This window comes from Callithrix jacchus, chromosome 4 (assembly GCF_049354715.1).
Source record: "Callithrix jacchus isolate 240 chromosome 4, calJac240_pri, whole genome shotgun sequence".
Lineage (NCBI taxonomy): Eukaryota > Metazoa > Chordata > Mammalia > Primates > Cebidae > Callithrix > Callithrix jacchus.
The window spans coordinates 81,111,204-81,136,039 of NC_133505.1; the positions used below are offsets into that span (position 1 = coordinate 81,111,204).

At 36.5% G+C, this 24,836-nt stretch overlaps 1 protein-coding gene across 9 annotated transcripts in view; it reads left to right on the forward strand.

Moving 5' to 3' along the window:
* The window catches only part of MYO6 (myosin VI), a 162,626-nt gene that overhangs the window by 123,393 nt on the left and 14,397 nt on the right, over positions 1-24,836 (forward strand). For 2 of the 9 annotated variants that reach the window (XM_008994687.4, XM_078369587.1), the window contains exons 21-31: positions 1,402-1,532; positions 1,617-1,694; positions 4,296-4,425; positions 7,100-7,190; positions 7,888-8,038; positions 10,695-10,903; positions 11,531-11,609; positions 12,434-12,594; positions 21,286-21,312; positions 21,698-21,727; positions 24,477-24,515. In XM_008994687.4, coding sequence (XP_008992935.1) covers positions 1,402-1,532; positions 1,617-1,694; positions 4,296-4,425; positions 7,100-7,190; positions 7,888-8,038; positions 10,695-10,903; positions 11,531-11,609; positions 12,434-12,594; positions 21,286-21,312; positions 21,698-21,727; positions 24,477-24,515 — 1,126 coding nt within the window. Of the gene's footprint in view, positions 1-1,401; positions 1,533-1,616; positions 1,695-4,295; positions 4,426-7,099; positions 7,191-7,887; positions 8,039-10,694; positions 10,904-11,530; positions 11,610-12,433; positions 12,595-21,285; positions 21,313-21,697; positions 21,728-24,476; positions 24,516-24,836 lie in introns of those variants that run through there. The other 7 variants (XM_078369589.1, XM_078369590.1, XM_078369591.1 and 4 more) reach the window with 4 other exon arrangements.

Consider the following 24,836-nt stretch of genomic DNA (forward strand, 5'->3'; position numbering starts at 1 on the left):
AAGTGTGAAAAATTGTGGAATAGATATACTGAGCCCAAGGGATATTTCCAAGTTTGCTATCCAAAATTGTCACGCTGCTTTTCTTTTCTACTAAGAATGCATGTGTGTGTTTTCCTACACTGTCATCAACTCTGAGTACTAATCGATGTTTATACCTTTGTCAGTCAAATAGATTAAAATTCAATTTGACTGCCTAGAAAGGCCATCTTTCCTGTGAGATTGTTTTAAAATAAAAATCCACTGGTTTAAAAAGTCTTAGAGTTTGTTTTAATTTAAATTTTTGGTCAGCAGGAGTTTATTTTGGCATAAGAAATGAGATAAAGATCTAATGTTATTTTTGTTTTCGAAATGGCTTGCCATTTGTCATAATACTTTCTATTGAATAATCTGATTTTCTTCATTGATTTAAATAGTCCTAGAGACTGAAATCTAGGTCTTGTAAATAAAAATCTTGTCATCACTTACCCTGCGTATTTCACACTTTTTTTTAACCTGAAAAGCTCTCATTGACTCAATGCTCAGATTAACCACTTATTAGAGTTATACTGAAAATAGATATGTACCTAATAGAGTAATCATCCCAGTAGTCAAGTTGCTTTGAGAGGTGAGTGAAAGTCAGTCTTTATAGTGAAACAGTGAGCTCTTCTTACTTTTCCATTTGCTTTATGCATTGGTGATAACTTGGGAATGTATCTACTTTTTGGAGATTCTTTCAGGAATTTTGTTCTAAAATTCAGGACTTTGAAAGTGGTTTAATACAGGGCTTTGCCTTATATACTGAGTTTGTGACACAGAGTCATCTAACAGAAAAAAAAAATAGAAACTAGACTTGATCTTTTCTTTCTTAGTTTTGTTCTGTTTTGAGAGTGTCTCACTTTGCTCCCCAGGCTGGCATACAGTGTCCTGCAAGGCTTACTGTAGCCTCCACCTCCTTTGGCTCAGATAGTCCTCCTCTCACAGCCCTCTGAGTACCTGGGACTACAGGCATGCGCCATCATGCCTCGCTAATTTTTCTATTTTTTTTTTGTAGAGATGGGGTTTCGCCATGTTGCCCAGTCTAGTCTCAACTCCTGAGCTCAAGCATTTTGCCTATAGTGGGCTCCCAAAGTGCTGGAATTATAGGCATGAACCACTGTGCCCAATTACACTTGATCTGTCTAGAGACCAACAATTTGCCTCTAGGAAAGAGTCTTACTGGGTTTAGAGGAAATTTGACTACAGTAGTTTTAGGTAATGGATAAGTTGGGACATAATGAGTATAAATATATTTCCTATATAACATTTAATTGCTGAAAATTCCCATAAATTGGCCATTTCTAAACAGTAATTTATAAAATTGATCATTCACAAGTTATTTTGGAACAGTGATTGATGATGCCTTGTGTTCGTTCATGAATCTAGGTATGGTGTCTGTTTTGGACTTGATGCAGGGTGGTTTCCCATCACGAGCTTCATTTCATGAACTGTACAACATGTATAAAAAGTATATGCCAGATAAACTTGCAAGATTGGATCCAAGACTATTTTGTAAGGTACAAATGCCACTCAAATTGAATTTCTTATCTATAAACTTGGTTTTTCTATTGACATTTAACTTTTTAATTTTTGTTTTTCAGGCTCTGTTTAAAGCTTTGGGCTTAAATGAAATTGACTACAAGTTTGGGTTAACAAAAGTGTTTTTTAGACCTGGCAAGGTAAATAGTTTTACTTTAAACTGTAAGTAACATCATGAAAACAAACAGGGTTAGTGAATATCTTAAAGTATTTAATAATTTGTATTATTCTTGAATTATATGGTCACCAAGAGCATGAATTGCATACTTTCCCTACTTGTGAGAAGTTACAGTGTTTAATATTCTGGTGTATAGTTTTTACTGTTTTATTCAGCTTTGGAAGTGTTGGAATGAGAGCATTGCTTAATGACTTTTTCACTTAACTAGGGATTAACTAACCACAGACGTTCATTTTAAATAAGTTGAAAGCTTTTCTTAAATGTATTAATTTAGTATTCAGTGATTTGGGATTTTTACAGTACTTTTGAGTCTTTATTGTAAGAACAAGTTTCAGTAGAGTCTGGTAGTTGTATAAGGGATAAGAAATTGGATTGGAATTTGTACTGGATCTCTGTCAAGCTCTAGAATGAATGAATGTATAAATACTTTTGAATGTAGCATTTTTTTATGCTAACACAACACATAATCCTATAGTTATAGTAGTCATAGGTTCTCATACGAAGGTATGAGACTGAGTTATAGAATCCTTTGTAACTAATATGCAGTAGAGACATATCTAAATTCTATTCACAGTCTTTGTTATGAGTAACATTTCACCATTCCTAACATGTTTATAATTGACTGAATAATTGCAGTCTCATAATTTTAAATATAACTATTACTATATTTAAAGTCAACCATATTAGTTTTGTTTAGCAAAATTATTAAGAAATATCACCTCTCCCTCTTTTTCTTCCTCTTTCTTCCTCTCCTTTACTTATTTTTTTTTTCTTTCCTTCTCTCAAAAAAAAAGAAATCAACTTGTAAACCTCTAGATCCAGGTCAGCAATGTCTCTCTCATTGCTTGATTTCCTTCCTTCCCTTCCCTCCCTCCCTCCCTCCATGCTTCCCCCCTTCCTTCCTTCCTTCATCCCTTCCTTCCTCCCTACCGTCCTTCTTCCCTCCCTTCCTGCCTTCCTCCCCCACCCCCCCAAAAAAAAGAAATATCTCTTGTGCCTTGAAGGATGAATTAATCACAATAAATAAATCTGGTTATACAGTTTTGGAGATGAGGTGAAATATATGTATGCATTACCAATATATGTACTTTCCTGGACTTTTTCATTCCAGGGGCCCCAAACCATTTCCCTGAAAAGACAAAAAAAAGTTGAGAGGAAGAGAATATATAATGTTAACAATTTGTTTAGCTTTAAGCATACATATTTGTTGTAAGCTCCACATTTATTTTAGAGCATGAGAGTCCAGTCTTTTGGCTTCCCTGAGCCACGTTAGAAGAACAACAATTGTTTTGGGCCACACATAAAATACAATAACACTGACAATAGCTGATGAACTTAAAAAAAAAGAAAAAGAAAAGAAAAAATTACAATAAAACTCTTATAATGTTTTAAGAAAGTTTATGAGTTTGTGTTGGGCCACATTCAAAGTTTGGACTGCAGCTTGGACAAACTTGTTTTAGAGCTTTAGTAATTATTTGAGAACTAATAGTCTCACAGAGAAAGCACTTTTTCTTAACCTCCAGAAAAAGTAGTCAGAAATATTTATTGAAAGCTTAAGACAAAGAATTAAATATCTTTACTCTAGTTATATTACCTTTAATTTTGACTATAAGAAGCCATTATATTGGTTGATGGATTTTTGACATTCTTAATATTATAGTGCGATATTTGGTAAAGGATTGAAATCATTAGGGAATTTTGTGGTATATAATGGAATTAATGTATTTTATTAAGTAAGAGCCTAGTAGCTGTTTTATTTGTGTTGTCTGTCACTTAGTAGCAATTTCTCATCTCTGTTCAAATGGAAATGGGGGTTGGGTGCTGTGGCTCAGGCCTATAATCCCCGCACTTTGGGAGGCTGTAGCAGTGAGATTTCTTGGTTCCAGAAGTTTGAGACCACCTGGGGCAACAAGGCAGAACCTCGACTCTACAAAAAATACAAAAATTATCCAGGTGTGGTGGTGCATGCCTGTAATCCCAGCTTCTTGGGAGACTGAGGTGGGAGGATTGCTGGAGCCTGGGGAGTTGAGGCTGCAGTGATCAAGACTTCGCCACTGCACCCCAGCTGGGTGACAGAGTTTCTCCAAAAAAAAAAAAAAGTTTAAGGATGGATAATCGGGATTGGGAGAGACTGAATAATTTTGGTGGTACCTGGTGTTATATAGCTAATTTGCACTTTTTAAAAGCTCCATGAGGATATCTGAGAATGTGGGTGAGCCCATTCAGAGATACAGCCTTTTTCATTCTTTTCTCAATAAAGTCTTCTTGCCAGCCATCTATAATTTAAAAGTCATTTAAGATTTTTTCCCCCATTTTTGTTATTGAATCTGCTACCTGGCATTAAGTAACCTCCCTTAGCTCCAGAAAAGCTCCTGGAGAAAGGAAGCAAAATGTGACCAAGTATATTTGAGTTTGCTGTATTCTCTACCACGGCCTATGTAATTGGCATGTGACCATTTTCAGACAGTTAGATTTTGGATTTGAATTCTGTTTGCTTCATGTCTTTTGTGTGTTTAAATACACTTATCTTTTAATTCTGATATTAAATTATTTCACTTTCTAGTTTGCAGAATTTGATCAGATCATGAAGTCTGACCCTGACCATTTAGCACAGTTGGTTAAAAGAGTTAATCACTGGCTCATCTGCAGTCGCTGGAAGAAAGTTCAGTGGTGCTCACTCTCAGTCATCAAATGTAGGTATTTTTCTTCACACTTTAGGAGCTTTCATTGTTTTAAGGTGGTTTGTGGAGTGTTGTAAAGCTGTCTCAGAGAGGATGCTGAGACTTTTGTTCACATTGGGTCCTAGATTCCTCAAGCAACACCTCATGTATAGTATGTGATAAGCTACTATCTGTAGATGTTCCTTCTCTTTTTGAGTGTATGATACTTATTTTCTTTATTCAAATGTGTTACAGGAGTGTCTGTTTCATAGTGTCCTAACAAAACAGAATTCACTGTCTTGATTCTTTTCTCTCCTCCCTGCAACCCCCACCATCCCCTAATCTCTCAGACTTAAACCACAGCTTTTCTTTCTGACTGCATGGCATCTACAGTACACATGCCCCCCAAAATTCCAATTGTAATTCACTTTCCTTTCTTATGGCTGAAATATTATCAGTCACCAGATCCTGTTGATTCTTCCTCCAAATACTATACATTGCTTTCTTTTTATTGCCAGTGCCATAGGTGAAGTCCTTTTCTTGCTTTTGCGTAATAATTTCTGTATTTCCCAGACTGGTTTTCCTGGTTTCTCAGAGATCTCTCTAAACTAGAAGCCTTTTATGACTTTCCTTTCATAAAAGATAAAGTCTAAATTATTTGAATGTCTTTCAAGATCATGTAAAATGGTGTTTCAGTTTTCTGTTTCAGTCTCTTCTCCTACCTGAACACCATAATCCCAAAAGTTTAAATCTTAAAAGATCAAAGTACCAAATTTAGGATTCTGTAAAAAATAATACAAATATTTGTTAAAAGATATTTATTTACATTTTTAAAAGGGGATTTGAGAAACATATAAAAACATGACAGAACTCTTTATAGGCCACTTTACACAATAAAACAGGCAATGACAACGTATATATTTTTGAAAGCATAAACACATACTAACAATAGTTGCATGGAGCAAACAAACCATATTCATAAAGAAGTATGTCAAAAGGTGAAATGCATAAACACGTATTATTGTGGTTGGTAATTGTGCACCCAGCGTTTTTACTGTGGTCATCTGAAATACTGTGGTGAACAAGCTATCTTTTGATAAGATCAGTCAAAAACCATGGTGTCACCACTGCATTTGTAGTTACCCAGATAGCTGACATCTTAAGAAATTCTCTCTCTTACAAATGCAGATGTTTGATAAAGGACATCTGTTCATTTATTGAGGAAGTTTCAGTGTTTTTATGTACATACACAGTGTTTACCCAGAAAGTAAATGTTGTGATAATGTATTTTCATGGAGTTAAATTTGCAGTAACTGAATACAATAAATTAGAACTCTTTAAAAAATGCTGACAATTTAAGATAGTGAAAATAAAAACAAAAAGAAAAAAAAATTCCCAAAACTAAAAAGAAAGTTTGACATACAAAAAAGTGTATTACAGGGATAGATTATGGGTATTTGCATGGAGATAGTCCTTAAGAGCTGGCTGTCTTTCTCAGTCTTTATCTTTTGAAGTCTTGCACCATGAATAATAGGTGCTTTTTTTCTTTTAGGACATGATTCTTCTTGGAGAATATGTTAATATTAATTTTCTTCATGAGACTGCTCTTTTTGAAATTCTATGATTCCTGCAATTGTGATTTTTAGGATTTTAGATGTTAGGGATTTTAATCTAGGAATTTTGATCTTTTGGGATTTCAACATTTGGGATTATGGCTTTTGGAATTGTGTTTTTGGGGTCAGGAATTCAAACCCCTTGGATATACTGGACTAAGCTGCTCTTTGTGTGTGGTTTGGCCGGCTACATAGCTGGCCCAAAACAAAGGGGAGGGACAGAACATTCTGGGATTACTTAAGGATCTATGGCAAACCTTTAATTGTTGGGAGCTGTGTGGGAATCAGTAACTTTATTACATTTATAGTTGCCCCTCATACTCATCAGAGTACCTGAAATAGTGCTAGGCACGTGAAAAGAATTTAGTACATTTTTTCTTATTAGTAGAAAAGGAAAATTCTTTTGCCCTAATGAAAAAGAATCATGCAAACAAAGATTATTTTTGAGGTATTTTGTTAGACAATTGTGAATACACATAAAAAGAGAACTATTAATATGAAAAGAAAAAAGAGAGCAGAATCTCTTTTTCCCATCATTTTCCAAATAAAAGGTTAGAAGCAAGATGGTGTTGGTTAGGTCAGATCTCTTTTACATAATTTCGTTAGTTGTAATTTTTTGCAAATGCAGTTTCAATATCTTTTAGAGAAATTTAAAAACTGGCTGGGTGTGGTGGCTCATACCGGTAATTCTAGTACTTGGGAGACCGAGTAGGAGGATCACTTGAGGTCAGGAGTTTGAGACCAGCCTGACCAACATGACAAAACCCCAGCTCTAATAAAAATACAAAAATCAGCCTGGCGTGGTGGCCTGTAGTCCCAGCTCCTCAGGAGGCTGAGGCATGAGAGTCACTTGAACCTGGGAGGTGGAGGTTGCGGTGAGCCAAGCATGCCATTTTACTCCAGCCTGGGTCAAGAGTCTGTCAATAAAAAAAAGAAAGAAATGTTAAAACTTTTGATTTTGATATCTAATATAAATAATATGGTCATCAAGATTTCATGTTTTTTGAGAAATACTTTGTGAAAATGAGTTTTTAAATATATGTCAAATTTAAACTGAATAATTTTCTGTCATTTTATTTTACTCTTAAACATAGTGAAAAACAAAATAAAATATCGAGCTGAAGCCTGCATTAAAATGCAAAAAACTATTCGAATGTGGCTTTGCAAGAGGAGACACAAACCTCGGTAAGATGAATAGTGCCTAAAAAGAACTCTACGAAACCTAGTTACTGTAATATAAAATGACAGTAAGGTCATAATAAAAAGCAGTTTGGATACTCAAGGAGTTTTTTCATGTTCTTTGTAAAATGATCTATTGGTCTTTTATTTGTAGTATCTGAAATCAGTTAATTCATTTATTACCTCATTACTTGCCTCATTCTATTAAAAGGATTTGAAGTGGCATACAAAAATGTATAAAGACTATAAAATAAGAAATAAGTGGTTGGGAGCAGCTGTTTTATTTGTATTGTTGTAGTTATTTGAGTTTCTTGGTAGTGTCAAGGTGACATTAAAAAAAACCTCACTAATATGTTTACTATAATTTTCAAGATTATCAGTAGGAATTACATTGTCCCATTATAAATTAGTCATTATTTGTTACTTGACTCTCTCATTTTTAATTAAGACTTTTTAAAATGAAAGTCTGAATATCTGTTGATCCATCATACCTTTTCTGAGAGGCTAGATGACTCCTTTAAGTTCCTCTATGATTTGAATTCTCCAAGTTGTAGAAGGCTGTAATCCCATTGACAGGCATCAGTGTCATTCACGCTCATATTTGTTTTTGTTTAGCCTTCAACAAGAGATCTGAAAAAGGGAATACTAGATAATATTGAAAATGGAAGTGAAATTAAACTCTAACAAAATATTATTTTTACAGCATTGATGGCCTGGTTAAAGTGGGCACACTGAAAAAACGACTTGATAAATTTAATGAGGTAGTCAGTGTGTTGAAAGATGGAAAACCAGAGGTGAATAAACAGATCAGGGATCTGGAAATTTCTATTGATGCTTTGATGGCCAAAATTAAGGTAAGAAATTTTAACCCAAATGACTTTGACTTTTTTAATATAATTTAATATCTTTTTATTGGTATTGAAATTTTATAGAAAACATCCTTGTTTTTTCAAAATACAAAATGTGTTGAGACTCGATGGCAAGTAGATGCTCATCATTATTACCTCAACTCTGAAAAATTTCATAGCAAAAAGTTAAAGAAGACAATTTTTATGCCATTGCTTCTGTTGCTAAGAAAGATATTCCCCCTACCTTAATACCTAGGTGATGGGATGATCTGTGCAGCAAACCAGCATGGCACACATTTACCTGTTTAACAAACCTGCGCATCCTGCACATGCATCGCTGAAATTAAAATAAAAGTTGACGAAAAAAGAAAACATAAAACACATACTCACATACAAAAAAAAAAGTTCCTTTCACAAACGAACAACTAAAATACCACACTTTATTGGTGAGCTTTTACATAATCATGACTCAATGAGGATTAATCCAAATACTTTAATTTGTTTCATGCTTTTCTACTTTTAGAAACTAATTTTTAAATTAGAAAAGTGTCCGGGCATGGTGGCTCATGCCTATAATCCCAGCACTTTGGGAGGCTGAGGCGGGCGGATTACTTGAGGTCAGGAGTTTGAGACCAGTTTGGCCAACATGGTGAAACCCCATCTCTACTAAAAGTACAAAAAGTAGCTGGGTGTAGTTGCATGTGCCTGTAGTCTCAGCTACTCGGGAAGCTGAGGCAGGATAATTGCTTGAACCCGGGAGGCGGAGGTTACAGTGAGCTGAGGTTATACCACTGCACTCCAGCCTGGGCAACAGAGCAAGACACTGTTTCTAAATAAATAAGTAAGTAAGTAAGTAATATAATGTTATAAAAAATTTGGAGGCCAGATGTGATGGCTCACACCTGTAATCCTAGCACTTTGTGAGGCTGAGGCAGATCCCCTGAACTCAGGAGTTAGAGACCAGCCTGGGCAGCATGACCAAAACCTGTCTCCACTAAAAATGCAAAAACCTGGCTGGGCATGGTTGCATGAGACTGTGGTACCAGGGAGGCTGAGGTGAGAGGATTGCTTGAGCCTGGGAGGTGGAGGTTGCAGTGAGCAGAGATGGCACCACTGCACTCCAACCTGGGTGACAGTGAGACCCCTGGCTAAAAAAAAAAAAAAAAAAAAAAATGGAGAAACCACCAAAAAAACTTAATACCTCCACATTAACAAATTCGGTTAATACACTGTTATATATCACAGTATATTTTTACTTTTATTTTTACAGTATAATTTTACTTACTTTACAGCCTTATTTTCTGTACATATTTACATAGTTCTTATCATAATACACACTTCAATTTGTATCTCTGCCATTATGTTATATACTTATCCATGTTAATATATTATCTTCACAGATACTATAATGTAATTTATAGTATATATATTAACTGTAATTTAACAGTTAATGTTGTGAAAGTAGCAATTTCCTCTCCAATTTTGTAGGAAAATAATGGGGCTCCTTTTTTGTTTTGATTTTTATTTATTTGATTACTAGTGGGATTGAAAACTTTTCTATATGCTTGTTAATTATATTTCATATTTCATCAATTACACTTTGTATCTTTTCCTCAATTATAGTTTAGGGTTTTATACATACTTCCTCTCAGTTAGTTTCATAGGTCAATGCAAGTATGTGGGATTTAATAAATGTCTTAAAGTGAGTGTTTTATATTTTCTGCAGATATATTATGTAAACAATGGTAATCTTGGAGGTAGAAAGTAAAAAAGATCTGGAGGAAAATGAAAATTCTATAAATAGACTTAGCTGATTTTACAAATCTGTCAAGATTATAAACAATGATACCTTGTTTATGTGGTATCATTATAAATTAGAATTAACTCACCTACATTTTTTGAACACTAACTTAGGAAAATCATCCAATAATTTTAGATGTATTTAGTAATTTATTAAATATGCTCTAGGTACTGTTTGAACATTATTATAAAAGACTAGTAGTAAACTCTTGCTAAATTAGCTGATCATTACTTAAGAAAATTTTTTTTCCCTTGAGACAAGAGTCTCACTCTGTTGCCCAGGTTGGAGTGCAGTGGTGCAGTCTCAGCTCACTGTAACCTCCGCTTCCCGGGTTCAAGCAGTTCTCTTGCCTCAGCCTCCCGTGTAGCTGGGACTACAGGCGTGTGCCACCACGCCCAGCTAATTTTTTGTATTTTTTTGTAGTAGAGACAGGGTTTCACTATGTTGGCTAGGCTGGTCTTGAAGTCCTGATCTCAGGTGATCTGCCCTCCTTGACTTCCCAAAGTGCTGGGATTACAGGCGTGAGCCACAGTTCCCAGCCTATAAATAATTTTTAACAACAGTATACCTGTAGATATTAATGTTTAATACTTGTGTGCAGAGATAACATAAAAAGTTTTTTGAATAGTATTTAATGTACAAACAGTATAGCAAAGATAATGGGCTTATTGCTTACTGTTTTACCTAGTTTTTGCTATATTTGCATATTGGAGTAATTTTTTACTTTAAATTGTGGTAAACAGTAAAAACATTAAAATTTATCTTAATCATTTTTAAGTTTATAGTTCAATATTGTTAAGTGTATTCATTGTTGCGCGACAAAAGAAATAAGCTTTTATGCCTGTTTATTATTTTATTAAGTCCACTATGATGACACGGGAACAAATACAGAAAGAATATGATGCACTGGTTAAAAGCGCAGAGGAACTCCTCAGTGCATTACAGAAGAAAAAACAGCAGGAAGAGGAAGCGGAAAGGCTGAGGCGTATTCAAGAAGAAATGGAAAAGGAAAGAAAAAGACGTGAAGAAGATGAAAAGCGTCGAAGAAAGGAAGAGGAGGAAAGGCGGATGTAAGGAGTTTATGTTGTATTGAGTAAGAGACTTAAAGGAATAGTGAATTCTTGGTATTGACAGTGGTTAATGACAATTCTTGAAACTCTTGTCTTTTTTTAATGAACTCATTTTATAAGTTTGAAAATTGAGACAATAAGCTCATTTTATAATAATTAAAATAAACTATAATCTGAATTTTAGACTCTTATACCTGAAGATATTCTTCTTTTTAACACTATGACATGTTTATTGTTTCATAAGCAAGACAAATGACATTTCTACTTTTCTGCAGTTTTAAAACGGATAACATTTTGAAAGATTGCCATGATAGGGTAGAGAGAACGGATGAGGCGTTGAGTTGGAGAGGGAATAGAGGGAAGCACCTGTAATCAGGACCTTACAGCCAGGCCGTGTAACCACATTCAGGTAGAGACGTTAAAAGTTATAGGATATAATTATATTTGTTTTAAGAATTATTGTCAATAGAGTTAAATTTTATTTTATTTAAAATAAGATGATGTATATGGCCAGGAGGTTAATTTGAGCTCCCAATCTATCTTTGTTTATTATTAAATAATAGTTAAATTGCCTTCTGGATTCCTTATTTTCTGTTAAATTTTTGAAGAGTTTTCTATTTTTATTAGGAAACTTGAGATGGAAGCAAAGAGAAAACAAGAAGAAGAAGAGAGAAAGAAAAGGGAAGATGATGAAAAACGCATTCAAGTACGTACTAACTGAATTTAATTTCCATCAAAATGGACCTACAAAGTTATAAAAGAAGTGAAAACAAGATCTTGATTTGCTAGATAAGATGTCACTAGTTTATCCCAGGGACAAAAGGCCAGTTTTGCAGTGGTTATGGGAATGGACTTTGGAGCTTTCAAATCTATAACCAGCCATTGACACAGATTGTCACATGGTACACATTATAGTGAGTAACTATGGGCCACATTTTCACAAAATGTTAAAGCATTTTGAACACAGTGTAGATCAATAAATATTAATATTGTTATACCTAGGGGAATGTCAAATGAAAATTCACTTAAAATGTTATGTTTTGAAATATCATATAACTTTGTAGATACTGGTATTAATAAATTAGGATTAAGATTCTCTCTCCACCCTAGTTTTTAAAAAGTCCCATGTCTGAGAATAATTGCTCATGTATTTGAGTTTCTGTTTGTCATGGCTTTCATAATATATCCTAAGCATAACCAAAACTTTAAATTCCTGACATCTGCTCTCTGGGTGTTAGTGTTAATGCAATACTCATGTAATGTTGGGACACTGATATTTATAGTCATAGAATTATGGAGCTGTGGTTCTACCTTCTCTTGGACTTGGGAAAAGAGGCAAAATGGGGATGTGTTTGAAGTATTAATCATATTGTAGAAGAAAATACAATTGAAGAGATTCGTGCTTAAGCAATTCCTTAGTAAAGAACTTGTATGGGGCAGTTATACTTTCCCTTTATTTTAAGTGATAATGGGAGTGATCCTGTAAATGAGTGAAGAACTCTTGGTGAAATGGCTTTCTGTCCATGTCAGGCTGAAGTGGAGGCACAGCTGGCCCGGCAGAGGGAAGAAGAATCCCAGCAGCAAGCAGTTCTGGAGCAGGAGCGCAGGGACCGGGAGCTGGCCCTGAGGATTGCCCAGAGTGAAGCGGAGCTTATCAGTGATGAGGCCCAGGCTGACCCAGCGCTGCGGAGGTACTGGGGCCCCTGGGTGGGGTGTTGTGCTCTCTCCTTTGCTTTCTCTACCTCTCTACCTCTCTGCCTCTCATTTCCATGCAAAAGGGATATATTGGAACTAAAATAATACTGAAATTATTTGTATCAGCTTTTTTACACAAGCGAATGAAATAATTGATTTTTCATCAAATTATTAAACTGTTGCAATATAAGACTAAAATTTCACTAGTGAGTACTCTGTTAAAAAAACACATCAACTTTTACCCTGAAATTGTTTAAGAGTATAGTGTATTAGGTAGACACCTAATTTCTAAATACCTGTCATCAAGCACTGGCATTGAAATAAATGTGTTAAATAATGCAGTTTAATATATTTGTAGGTAAGGTTTAAAAATTTTTCCAATGCATAAAAAATTACATATATTATACATCCTAACAATTGAAATGAGAAATTTACATTGCCATGTCTCAGAATAAATGAGTTTCCCTTTCCAAGAAGGGAGGGTTAAATTCATTGAAATATTTTGCCTTCTTGGGTTTCTGAATTACCTCTAAGCATGCCACTATAGTGGAGTGTGTAGAAATGTGGACGTTCTTATTAAAAATTGAAGAAAGGTTTAATAGATTCATTTAAAAAAATGAGTATGCAGAAGCATTGATTATTTTGATTATTTGCTTATAATAACGAAACTAATTTGTGGGGATCCTTTATATGTTGTGCACATAGACACACCACGCTTTTCAGAACTTAAAAGCACGATTTATGACATAAAGTATAACCACTAGCATGGCACTGTTTCCTTGTGAAAGGATCAAGTTGCAGTGTAATGGAATGTTTAGCAAAGAAATAAAGACAGGAAAGGAAAAGTTGCCTTCATGCTTTATGTGTTAGGTTGGTGCAAAAGTAAACACGGTTTTTACCATGAGTAAAACTGCAATAACTTTTGCACCAACCAAATAATATGTGATTGTATTGGGGAGTTCTGGGACTGATTGTATATGGAAACGTACATTATACTATAAATGAGCTGAATATGGCTATATGAACAAAAGGTGTTGTTATTAAGCTCTTGGCTTTGAGTTCAATATTTGGGCTCTTTATTAACATTTCACTATAATTAAAGTATTTTAGCCCAGATACGGTTTTTTTTCTTTTCTGTACAGTTTTATTAGCTTGATTTTCTTTCTTGTTTTTTTTTAATTGCATTTTAGGTTTTGGGGTACATGTGCAGAACATGCAAGATAGTTGCATAGGTACACACGTGGCAGTGTGATTTGTTGTCTTCCTCCCCTTCACCCACATCTGGCATTTCTCCTCAAGCTATGCCTCCCCAGCTCCCCCCCACCGCTGTCCCTCCCCATTCCCCCCAAAAGACCCCAGTGTGTAGTGCTCCCCTCCCTGTGTCCATGTGTTCTCATTGTTCATCACCCGCCTATGAGTGAGAATATGCAGTATTTCATTTTCTGTTCTTGTGTCAGTTTGCTGAGAATGATGTTCTCCAGATTTATCCAAGTCCCTACAAAGGACACAAACTGATCATTTTTGACGGCTGCATAATATTCCATGGTGTATATGTGCCACATTTTTCCAGTCCAGTCTATCATCGATGGAACTTGGGTTGGTTCCAGGTCTTTGCTATTGTAAACAGTGCTGCAGTGAACATTAGTGTGCATGTGTCCTTATAATAGAATGATTTATAGTCCTTTGGATATATACCCAGTAATGGGATTGCTGGCTCAAATGGAATTTCTAGTTTTAGGTCCTTGAGGAATCGCCACACTATCTTCCACAAAGGTTGAACTAATCTACACTCCCACCAGCGATGTGAAAGTGTTCCTATTTCTCCACATCCTCTCCAGCATCTGTTGCTCCAGATTTTTTAATGATCACCATTCTAACTGGCATGAGATGGTATCTCAATGTAGTTTTGATTTGCATTTCTCTAATGACCAGTGATGATGAGCATTTTTTCATATGTTTGTTGGCCTCATGTATGTCTTCTTTTGTAAAGTGTCTGTTCATACCCTTTGCCCATTTTTGAATGGGCTTGTTTTTTTCTTGTAAATCTGTTTGAGTTCTTTATAAATTCTGGATATCAGCCCTTTGTCAGGTGGGTAAACTGCAAAAATTTTTTCCCATTCTGTTGGTTGCCGATTCACTCTAATGACTGTTTCTTTTGCCGTGCAGAAGCTGTGGAGTTTCATTAGGTCCCATTTGTCTATTTTGGCTTTTGCTGCCAATGCTTTTGATGTTTTGGTCATGAAGCCCTTGCCTACTCCTACGTCCTGAATGGTTTTGCCTAGATTTTCTTCGAGGATTTTTATGGTGCCAGGTCTTATGTTTAAGTCTTTAATCCATCTGGAGTTAATTTTAGTGTAAGGTGTCAGGAAGGGGTCCAGTTTCTGCTCTCTGCACATGGCTAGCCAGTTTTCCCAACCCATTTATTAAACAGGGAATCCTTTCCCCATTGCTTGTTTTTGTCAGGTTTATCAAAGATTGTATGGTTGTAGATATGTTGTGTTGCCTCCAAGGCCTCTGTTCTGTTCCATTGGTCTATATCTCTGTTTGGTACCAGTACCATGCTGTTTTGATTACTGTAGACTTGTAGTATAGTTTGAAGTCCGGTAGTGTGATGCCTCCTGCTGTGTTCTTTTGCTTAGAATTGACTTAGCTATGCGGGCTCTCTTTTGCTTCCATATGAAGTTCATGGTGGTTTTTTCCAGTTCTGTGAAGAAAGTCAATGGTAGCTTGATGGGGTTAGCGTTGAGTCTGTAAATTACTTTGGGCAATATGGCCATTTTCACGATATTGATTCTTCCTAACCATGAACATGGAATGTTTCTCCATCTGTTTGTGTCCTCTCTTATTTCATTCAGCATTGGTTTGTAGTTTTCCTTGAAGAGATCCCTTATGTTCCTTGTTAGTTGTATTCCTAGGTATTTTACTCTTTTTGTAGCAATTGTGAATGGCAGTTCGTTCTTGATTTGGCTCTCTTTAAGTCTGTTATTGGTGTATAGAAATGCTTGGTATTTTTGCATATTGATTTTATATTATGAGACTTTGCTGAAGTTGCTTTTCAGTTTCAGGAGATTTTGGGCTGAGACGATGGGGTGTTCTAGATATACTATCATGTCGTCTGCAAATAGAGATAATTTGGCTTCCACCTTTCCTATTTGAATGCCCTTTATTTCTTTTTCTTGACTGATTGCTCTGGCTAGAACTTCCAGTACTACATTGAATAGAAGTGGTGAGAGAGGGCATCCTTGTCTAGTGCCAGATTTCAAAGGGAATGCTTCCAGTTTTTGCCCATTCAGTATGATATTGGCTGTTGGTTTGTCGTAAATAGCTTTTATGATTTTAAGATACGTTCCATCAATACCGAGTTTATTGAGGGTTTTTAGCATAAAGGGCTGTTGAATTTTGTCGAATGCCTTCTCTGCATCAATTGAGATAATCATGTGGTTTTTGTTTTTGGTTCTGTTTATGTGGTGAATTACGTTGATAGACTTGCGTTATGTTGAACCAGCCTTGCATCCCCGGGATGAATCCTACTTGATCATGGTGGATAAGCTTTTTGATGTGCTGTTGCAATCAGCTTGCCAGTATTATATGAAGATTTTTGCATCTATGTTCATCATGGATACTGTCCTGAAGTTTTCTTTTCTTGTTGAGTCTCTGCCGGGTTTTGGTATCAGGATGATGTTGGTCTCATAAAATGATTTGGGAAGGATTCCCTCTTTTTGGATTATTTTGATTAGTTTCAGAAGGAATGGTAACAGTTCCTCTTTGTGTGTCTGGTAGAATTCAGCTGTGAACCCATCTGGACCTGGGCTTTTTTGTGTGGTGGGCTCTTAATTGCTGCCTTGACTTCAGACCTTGTTATTGGTCTATTCGTAGTTTCAGCTTCCTCCTGGTTTAGGCTTGGGAGGACACAAGTGTCTAGGAATTTATCCATTTCTTCCAGGTTTGCTAGTTTACATGCATAGAGTTGTTTGTAATATTCTCTGATGATGGTTTGAATTTCTGTGGAATCTGTGGTGATTTCCCCTTTATCGTTTTTTATTGCATCTATTTGGTTATGCTCTCTTTTCTTTTTTATCAGTCTGGCTAGTGATCTATTTTGTTGATCTTTCCAAAAAACCAGCTCTTGGGTATATTGATTTCTTGATGGGTTTTTCATGTCTCTATCTCCTTGAGTTCTGCTGTGATCTTAGTTATTTCTTGCCTTCTGCTGTGTTTTGAGTTTTTTTGATCTTGCTACTCCAGCTCTTTCAATTTTGACATTAGGGTGTCAATTTTGGATCTCCCCACTCTTCTCATGTGGGCACTTATTGCTATATATTTTCCTCTAGAAACTGCTTTTAATGTGTCCCAGAGATTTTGGTATGTTGTGTCTTCATTCTAATTGGTTTCGAAGAACTTCTTTATTTCTGCCTTCATTTCATTGTTTATCCAGTTAACATTCAAGAGCCAGTTGTTCAGTTTCCATGAAGCTGTGCGGTTCTGAGTTAGTTTCTGAATTCTGAGTTCCAACTTGATTGCACTATGGTCTGAGAGACTGTTTGTTATGATTTCGGTTGTTTTGCATTTGCTGAGGAGTGATTTACTTCCAATTATATGGTCAATTATAGAGTAGGTGTGATGTGGTGCTCAGAAGAATGTATATTTTGTGGATTTGGGGTGGAGAGTTCTGTAAATGTCTATCAGGTTTGCTTGTTCCAGGTCTGAGTTCAAGCCCTGGATATCCTTGTTAATTTTCTGTCTGGTTGATCTGTCTAATATTGACAGTGGAGTGTTAAAGTCTCCCACTATTATTGTGTGGGAGTCTAAGTCTCTTTGTAAGTCATTAAGAACTTGCCTTATATATCTGGGTGCTCCTGTATGGGGTCCGTATATATTTAGGATCTTTAGCTCTTCTTGTTGTATTGATCCTTTTACCATTATGTAATGACCTTCTTTGTCTCTTTCGATCTTTGTTGCTTTAAGGTCTATTTTATCAGAGATGAGAATTGCAACTCCTGCTGTTTTTTGCTCTCCATTTGCTTGGTAAATCTTCCTGCATCCCTTTATTTTGAGCCGTTGTGTATCCTTGCATGTGAGATGGGTTTCCTGGATACAGCACACCAATGGGTTTTGGCTTTTTATCCAATTTGCCAGTCTGTATCTTTTGTTTGGTGCATTTAGCCCATTTACATTTAGGGTTAATATTGTTATGTGTGAATTTGATACTGCCATTTTGATGCTAGCTGGCTGCTTTGCCTGTTAGTTGTTGTAGATTCTTCATTATGTTGATGCTCTTTAGCATTTAGTGTGATTTTGGAATGGCTGGTACTGGTTGTTCCTTTCTATGTGTAGTGGCTCTTTCAGGAGATCTTGTAAAGCAGGCCTGGTGGTGACAAAATCTCTGAGTACTTGCTTGTTCGCCAAGGATTTATTTTTCCTTCAGTTATGAAGCTCAGTTTGGCTGGATATGAAATTCTGGGTTGAAAGTTCTTTTCTTTAAGGATGTTGAATATTGGCCCCCACTCTCTTCTGGCTTGTAGGGCTTCTGCCGAGAGATCTGCTGTGAGTCTCATGGGCTTCCCTTTGTGGGTGACCTGACCTTCCTCTCTGGCTGCCCTTAGCGTTTTCTTCTTCATTTCAACCCTGGTGAATCTGATGATTATGCGCCTTGGGGTTGCTCTTCTTGCGTAGTAGCTTTATGGTGTTCTCTATATTTTCTGGACTTGAATATTGGCCTGCCTTGCTAGGTTGGGGAAATTTTCCTGGATAATATCCTCAAGAGTATTTTCCAGCTTGGATTCATTCTCTTCGTCACAATCAGGTACACCTATCAGACGTAGATTAGGTCTCTTCACATAGTCCCACATTTCTTGGAGACTTTGTTCATTCCTTTTTGCACTTTTTTCTCTAATCTTGGCTTTTCATTTTATTTCATTGAGTTGATCTTCGCCTTCTGATATCCTTTCTTCTGCTTGGTCAATTCGGCTGTTGAAACTTGTGCGTGCCTCGTGAAGTTCTGGTGTTGTGTTTTTCAGCTCCTTCAGTTCATTCATATTTCTCTCTAAGTTGTCCATTCTTGTTATAATTTCCTCAAATCCTTTTTCAAGGTTCTTAGTTTCTTTGCGTTGATTTAGAACATGTTCTTTTAGCTCACGGAAGTTTCTCATTACCCACCTTCTGAAGTCCGATTCTGTCATTTCATCACACTCTTTTCTGTCCAGCTTTGTTCCCTTGCTGATGAGGAGTTGTGGTCCCTTGTAGGAAGCGAGGTGTTCTGGTTTTGGTTGTTTTCCTCCTTTTTGCGCTGGTTTCTTCCCATCTTTGTGGATTTTTCCACCTGTCATCTGAGTAGTTGTTGATTTTCTGATTGGGTCTCTGAGTGGACTCCCAGATTGTTGATGATGCAGTATTTCTGTTTCTTAGTTTTTCTTCTAACAGTCTGGCCCCTCTTCTGTAGGACTACTGAGGTCCACTCCAGGCCCTGCTTGCGTGGAGTACACCTGTAGCAGCTGCGGAACCATGAGAGTTGCTACCCGTTTCTTCTTGTGCTATCTTTGTCCCTGAATGATGCCTGCCAAATGTCAGTCTGATCAGTCCTTTGTGAGGTGACTCTTTGGATATGCGGGGGTCAGGGAGCTGCTTGAGGAGACTGTCTGTACTTTATACTTGAGGAGACAGTCTGTACTTTATAGGAGCTCAAGTGCTGAGCTGTTAGCTCCATTGTTCATTCAGCGCTGCTAGGCAGGTACGTTTAAGTCTGCTGCAGCAGAACTCATAAGCTCCTTTTTTTCCTCAGGTGCTCTGTCCTGGAGAGTTAGGGCTTTATTTATGAGTATCTGTTGCACTGTCCTGCCCAGGAGGCAATCTAATCACTGTCTGCCTGTAGTGGTTTTGCTGAGCTGCCGTGGGCTCCGCCGTGTTACCGTGGGCTCTGCCCTGGTACTGTGTGTAATTCCCTGTAGTCCTGTTTATGTCGGTGTGGTTAGAGCTGCTGAGCTGATGATGGTCCGCCGCTGTAGTGGCGGACTCTCTGTTATGGTGGGTTGCCTTGGCAATGGCAGGCTGCGTCAACAATGGCAGTGTACGTCTGTAGGGGTCGAGTGCCTTGGCAATGGTGGACGCCCCTCCCCCTCTGAGCTGCACCATCCTGGGTTCAGCTGTGCTTGCGTGAAACTCTCAACCCCGAGCATTTCTAATTGCTGTTTTGTTTCTTTTTATGGGGGTGGGACCTGCCGAGCCTGATGACCTGGCTCCCTGCCTCAGACCCCCCCCTTTTTTTTTTTTTTAAGTTGAACGGTTGACTCTCTTTCAGGTGTTCCAGTCGCCTGCTGAGAGGGTGCCGGGATCTGTGTGATTTCCCGTGCAGTGACCCACTGCGCTGGCTGGAACCACGTTGCTGCCTGGGAATCTCCTGGCCTGGCTTTCTGTTTAAGTCCCATTTAATCAGATGAATGTGCTAATCTGCGTTCTGAAATCTCCAATTGCCAGTTTAACAGGGCCGCCAAGCCAGTGAATTTTGTATGGAGTGCCACTGTGCTGTGGCCGCGGCCCAAACTGCTGCGCTGGCCCGAACAGCTGTGCTGGTGGCCCATGCAGCTCCTACACCTGGGAATCTCCTGGTCTGTGGGCAATAAAGATCCATCTGGAAATGCCACGTGCACTCACCCTCTGCGGTTTCACTTGGAGTTGCAATCCTGAGTTGGTCCTACAGCGCCATCTTCCTCCCTTTTCCCCAGATATGGTTTTTATAAATGCATACTCAGTTCAGCTGCTGTTCTGTTCCTTCCTCCTGTGTTACATCAGAATGGTTGGGAGCCTTTATGTGTAACTGACTAGCCGCCTAGGATAGGCACTTAAATGAACCAAACTCTTACCACTCCTATCCCTGATGTCCATGAGGAGGTACTGCAGTTGACAGAGCTGGCTTTATTATGGCAGAAGTCCATTTCTAAGGGACTTGTTAATAGAGTCATTATTGGTACTCATCATCAAGCTTTATGTTTATGCACTTGAAATATTAGGCTATATCCAATGCCATTCCATATACTGTATACAATATATTGGCTCATATGTGGACTCCTTCCCATCTTCAGAAAGGTACACTTCTTCCATGTTGAATGGTCTCTGAGAAACAGTGGACTGTTTAGGACCTTTAACATAAACAACAAGTTACTTGTAATTTAAATTAAGTAGAATTAGGTAGGTAATGGGACCATATTAAGTAATGAGGAGGTATTCAAGCCATTAAGACTTGAAAGGTAGAAGAGCTAATTTTAGTTCTGGGGTTCAGGCCTAGGGATGGTGTATCCTCCTCTGGAAAGCCCTTCACATCCTTTCTGTCACCTCTCCAGGAAGCTTACCCTGACGCTCAGGTCTTCTTGAGCTCCTTCCCTTCTCATTGTTGTGGTTATTTTATACTCTGTACTGCAATCAGAATGAAGTAGCACTTCGTAATGAATGATATGCTATATGGATATTGCATGTTTGATAGTTTACTCTTACTCCGTGGGCTATAGCTAAAGTTTTTGAACGTTTGTTTTACCTTTGTTAGCACTGAGTTTTTTCTATAACAAATTTGTGAGTAAGAACTAAGTAAACTGTTGTTAATATATAGCATGATTTTGTTGGGTTCTATGCTGAGTTAAAAAATATATGTATTATAGATTGATTCTGCTTCAGTAAGCAATTTTAAATTACTTTTCCAGCTTGGATTCCCATCCAGTAACTTCTAAGTAAGAATTGTTTTCCACATATGTCATATGTTCTAAAATATAATCTCAATCAATTACACATATGATCCTTGATGCAAAGTGATGTTTCAAATTACCTAAAATTGTAAAGTAATATCCAGATTCTATTAAAAACAACCTCACAATGTATGAATTTTCTAATTGACATGTAATGTATTTGCTCTTTAATTTTCACTGCATGCCTTTTATTTTCCAATCATTTTAGTGAATACTTAAAAGTATATTAAAATTCTGAGTGATCTCATGTGTTGATTAGAATTAATTGAGTTTTTAAAATCAATGAGTAAAGTGAAACAAATTTGCACTATCCAGATTTTCACAATCCACAATTGGTTATGATGTTAACTAAAATATATTTTTTTCACAGAAATGATGGAACAAGACCCAAAATGACACCGTATGTCAGTTACCTTTACCTTTTAAAAATAGGTCGTGGATACTTTTTGGGAGTAGTTTTCTCATTGGAGTATATTTTAAATTATTTTCTTTTATTGAAAGATAATGAGACAACCTTTTTCATATTTCTCTTGTCGAGGAAAAATGTTTAATGCTCTTGTTTGGTGCTCAATCGCAGTAGCTCATAATTTGGTTTCCTTCTTTGTATTGTGTGTGTAAGGTATAAGGTAACACCCATTTTGTCTTATGTATTTTTTTAGCTGCTCCTTCCCTTACATCTCTATAGAAGCAGGTGTGGAGGCATAAATAAGAATAAAATATTTGGTTTTCAGGATATATGATAGTTAATTCTATATCTAAAATAATTCATCATCTGAAATTATGTATGTAATGCTAACTTTTTCTTATGAGAATCTACCCCCAAAGACAGAATCTAAGTAACATTTGAAATATAAATTTTGTTTATATAAAACATAAAATATGTTTTGTATGTATGTGGTATATACTACATATAAGGATTTTGGGATGTATATAAAAATCTTTAACAGATTTAAGGGCTTCAACTTATCGTTTATAATGATGGTTCTCAACTCTATCAGACTCCAGTTCCAATAACAATTTTTTTAACAAATGATGCAACCGATGTAAATAACTCTCTCCAAACAATATATGTAAAGGAGAAATACAGGATAGTCATTTGTAATAAAACATCTTTATCTTAATATGAAAGTGCTTGTGTATAACTGCAGTGGAAGACATGATAAATTATCAGATGTTTTTGCTTATGTACAGATTCACCATGAATGCTGTAGCTACAAATACAAATTGATATAGGAATGTTGGGCAGTCACATGCCTTGAAATTGTGAACAGTCCTTTGTGAAGTTCTGAACAGACCCAAGTTCAGTATTCTCTCAATTACGCAATATTTGTGCAAGCCCTAGAAGAATTCTGTGAATATTAAAGCCACGCAAAAAATGTTGTTTACATGTAAAACTTTGTTTACATGTAAAATTTGTCTATGTTTTTCACCTCTATACGTGATATGATGGGCATGTTAAAGTTAAATGGGGCATGGAAGAGTTCTTCCTTGTGTGTAGGACATTTGGCATTCCTTACTCTTTATCTCAACAGATGCCAGGAGTATACTCACACATCATTGTTATCACAATATTGCCTTAAATTTTGAAAAATATCTCTGAGTGGGTACTCTTGCCTTCCATTGCCACAACTGCTTTATAGTTACCATTTGGGCTTGAATTAAGTAAGCCCTGCAATCAGTGTCTAAGTCAAAATTGTATTTGCATATAGTTTGGTAAGATCAGAAGGAAGAAAGCACCTGGGTGCAGGAACCATTTCTATCTGGAAAATTTGTTGTAGTATCTTGGTCTAGGTCAGGTGGATCTTGATGTAGGGCAGGGAGGATAATGCATCAGTAGAGACTGCCATCCATTATAGTGTCAAAGCACACACAAAAATACCTGCATGATAAACAGACCCAGTGGTAAAGAGATTTGAAAGTCCATGGACTCTCTTAAAAACCTACCATGGGAAAAGACATGAAGGAAGCTTTGGGAGGAAAAGATGGTAAAAACAGATGCTCTTGAATCCTGAGACAAAAACCTTGATGTGGAGTGATAATAGAATTAAACATTCTTATCAAAATCGTGCTGAGTTTGAATGTGAGAAGATTCTGAGAAACTACTAGCTTAAAGAGACTGATGAATTTATTGCTCAAAAGATCATTTTTATTAGATTGTATTTGTGTTATATTTTGTTTTTGCTGTCCTTCATTGTTAGTTTTGAAAGATATCTTTTTCTCTGACTGCTTTAATAGGCCTCCATCAGTACATAATTGTAGACAGAGTTCATTACGAACAGGAGTCTTTACTTCATTAGTCAGCGTCCCACCCCATGGCAGGCGTTAAGAAAACTGCCTCCAAGCAAATATACCCATCTTTTCTTCTTATGGTTTTATTGATTTGGAAGGTTTTAAGATTGATGAGTAGAATGAATGAGAAAATAATTATGACAGAAAAGAGCAAAGAGCAGGGAAATAAGTTAAAGAAGTGTTGATGAACATTATGAAACTTCATTCCTTTTTAAAGAATTAAACAATTTTGAGAAAAGTTACACCCTTCTGAGTAACAAAAGCAAAATAAATTTTTTGCCTTTGCAAGTGTTTATCCTTGGAAAGTCAGAATGCCTCAGATCTTTCATAAGTCCATGTTTTGATATTCTTTTTTTTAAAGCATGCTTCAATTTGGAATTTTAGAGCTTTGAATACATCAGATTCTTTGTTAAACTCTGATACTGTCAAATACATCATCTTGTGGTTTTCACCATTGTGCCTTATCTAATTAATATTTACTAAGCAACTGTGGAGCAAAAATCCTCATATGGAATCTTTATCTTGCCAAGTTTCCTGTATGCATTTAGACCATGTTATTTGTATTCTATATGTAAAAGAATACTATAAAAGCTTTCCTGAGTTTTATCTGTAAGTTGCTACTGCAAAAATGGAGAGACATTCAAATGACTTTAACTGGGTTTAAACAGAAATTTTCCTGTGTTCTATGGCTAGATTTGTTGAAAAGTATATCATAGGCATTAACAAAGTAAACCAGTTATGAATAGTTGTTGAATAATAATATTGAAAATACGTATTTTGATTATACTTTTAGATCTTTTAATTAATTCATGTAGTATGTGTTTTTTGTAATCATATTGTATTAACATTTTTTCTTGTAGGGAACAAATGGCCAAAGAAATGTCAGAATATTTGAGTAGGTTAGTACAGTGTAATTTGGGGAAATAAGTGTTCACCTCAAAATCATATTTTTAAATTACTTTTGATTATTTGGACCAGAACTTGTTTGATGACTAGTCTGCTCTTTCTATCTAAAGTGATATTTCTTTCTGTACAAGAAATATCACTTTCCCCTCACCCCACCCAACAAAGAAAAAGATAAAAAGCAGTATTGCTCTAAATTCTTCTCAGCAGGGATACCATTGGCTTTTAGAATGGGACAGTTCCTTATTGGTGGTACTCTACTGCTTATCTCTGGCCTCCACTAGCCCTGTGTCTGTAGGGTACTTCTTCCCCTCATC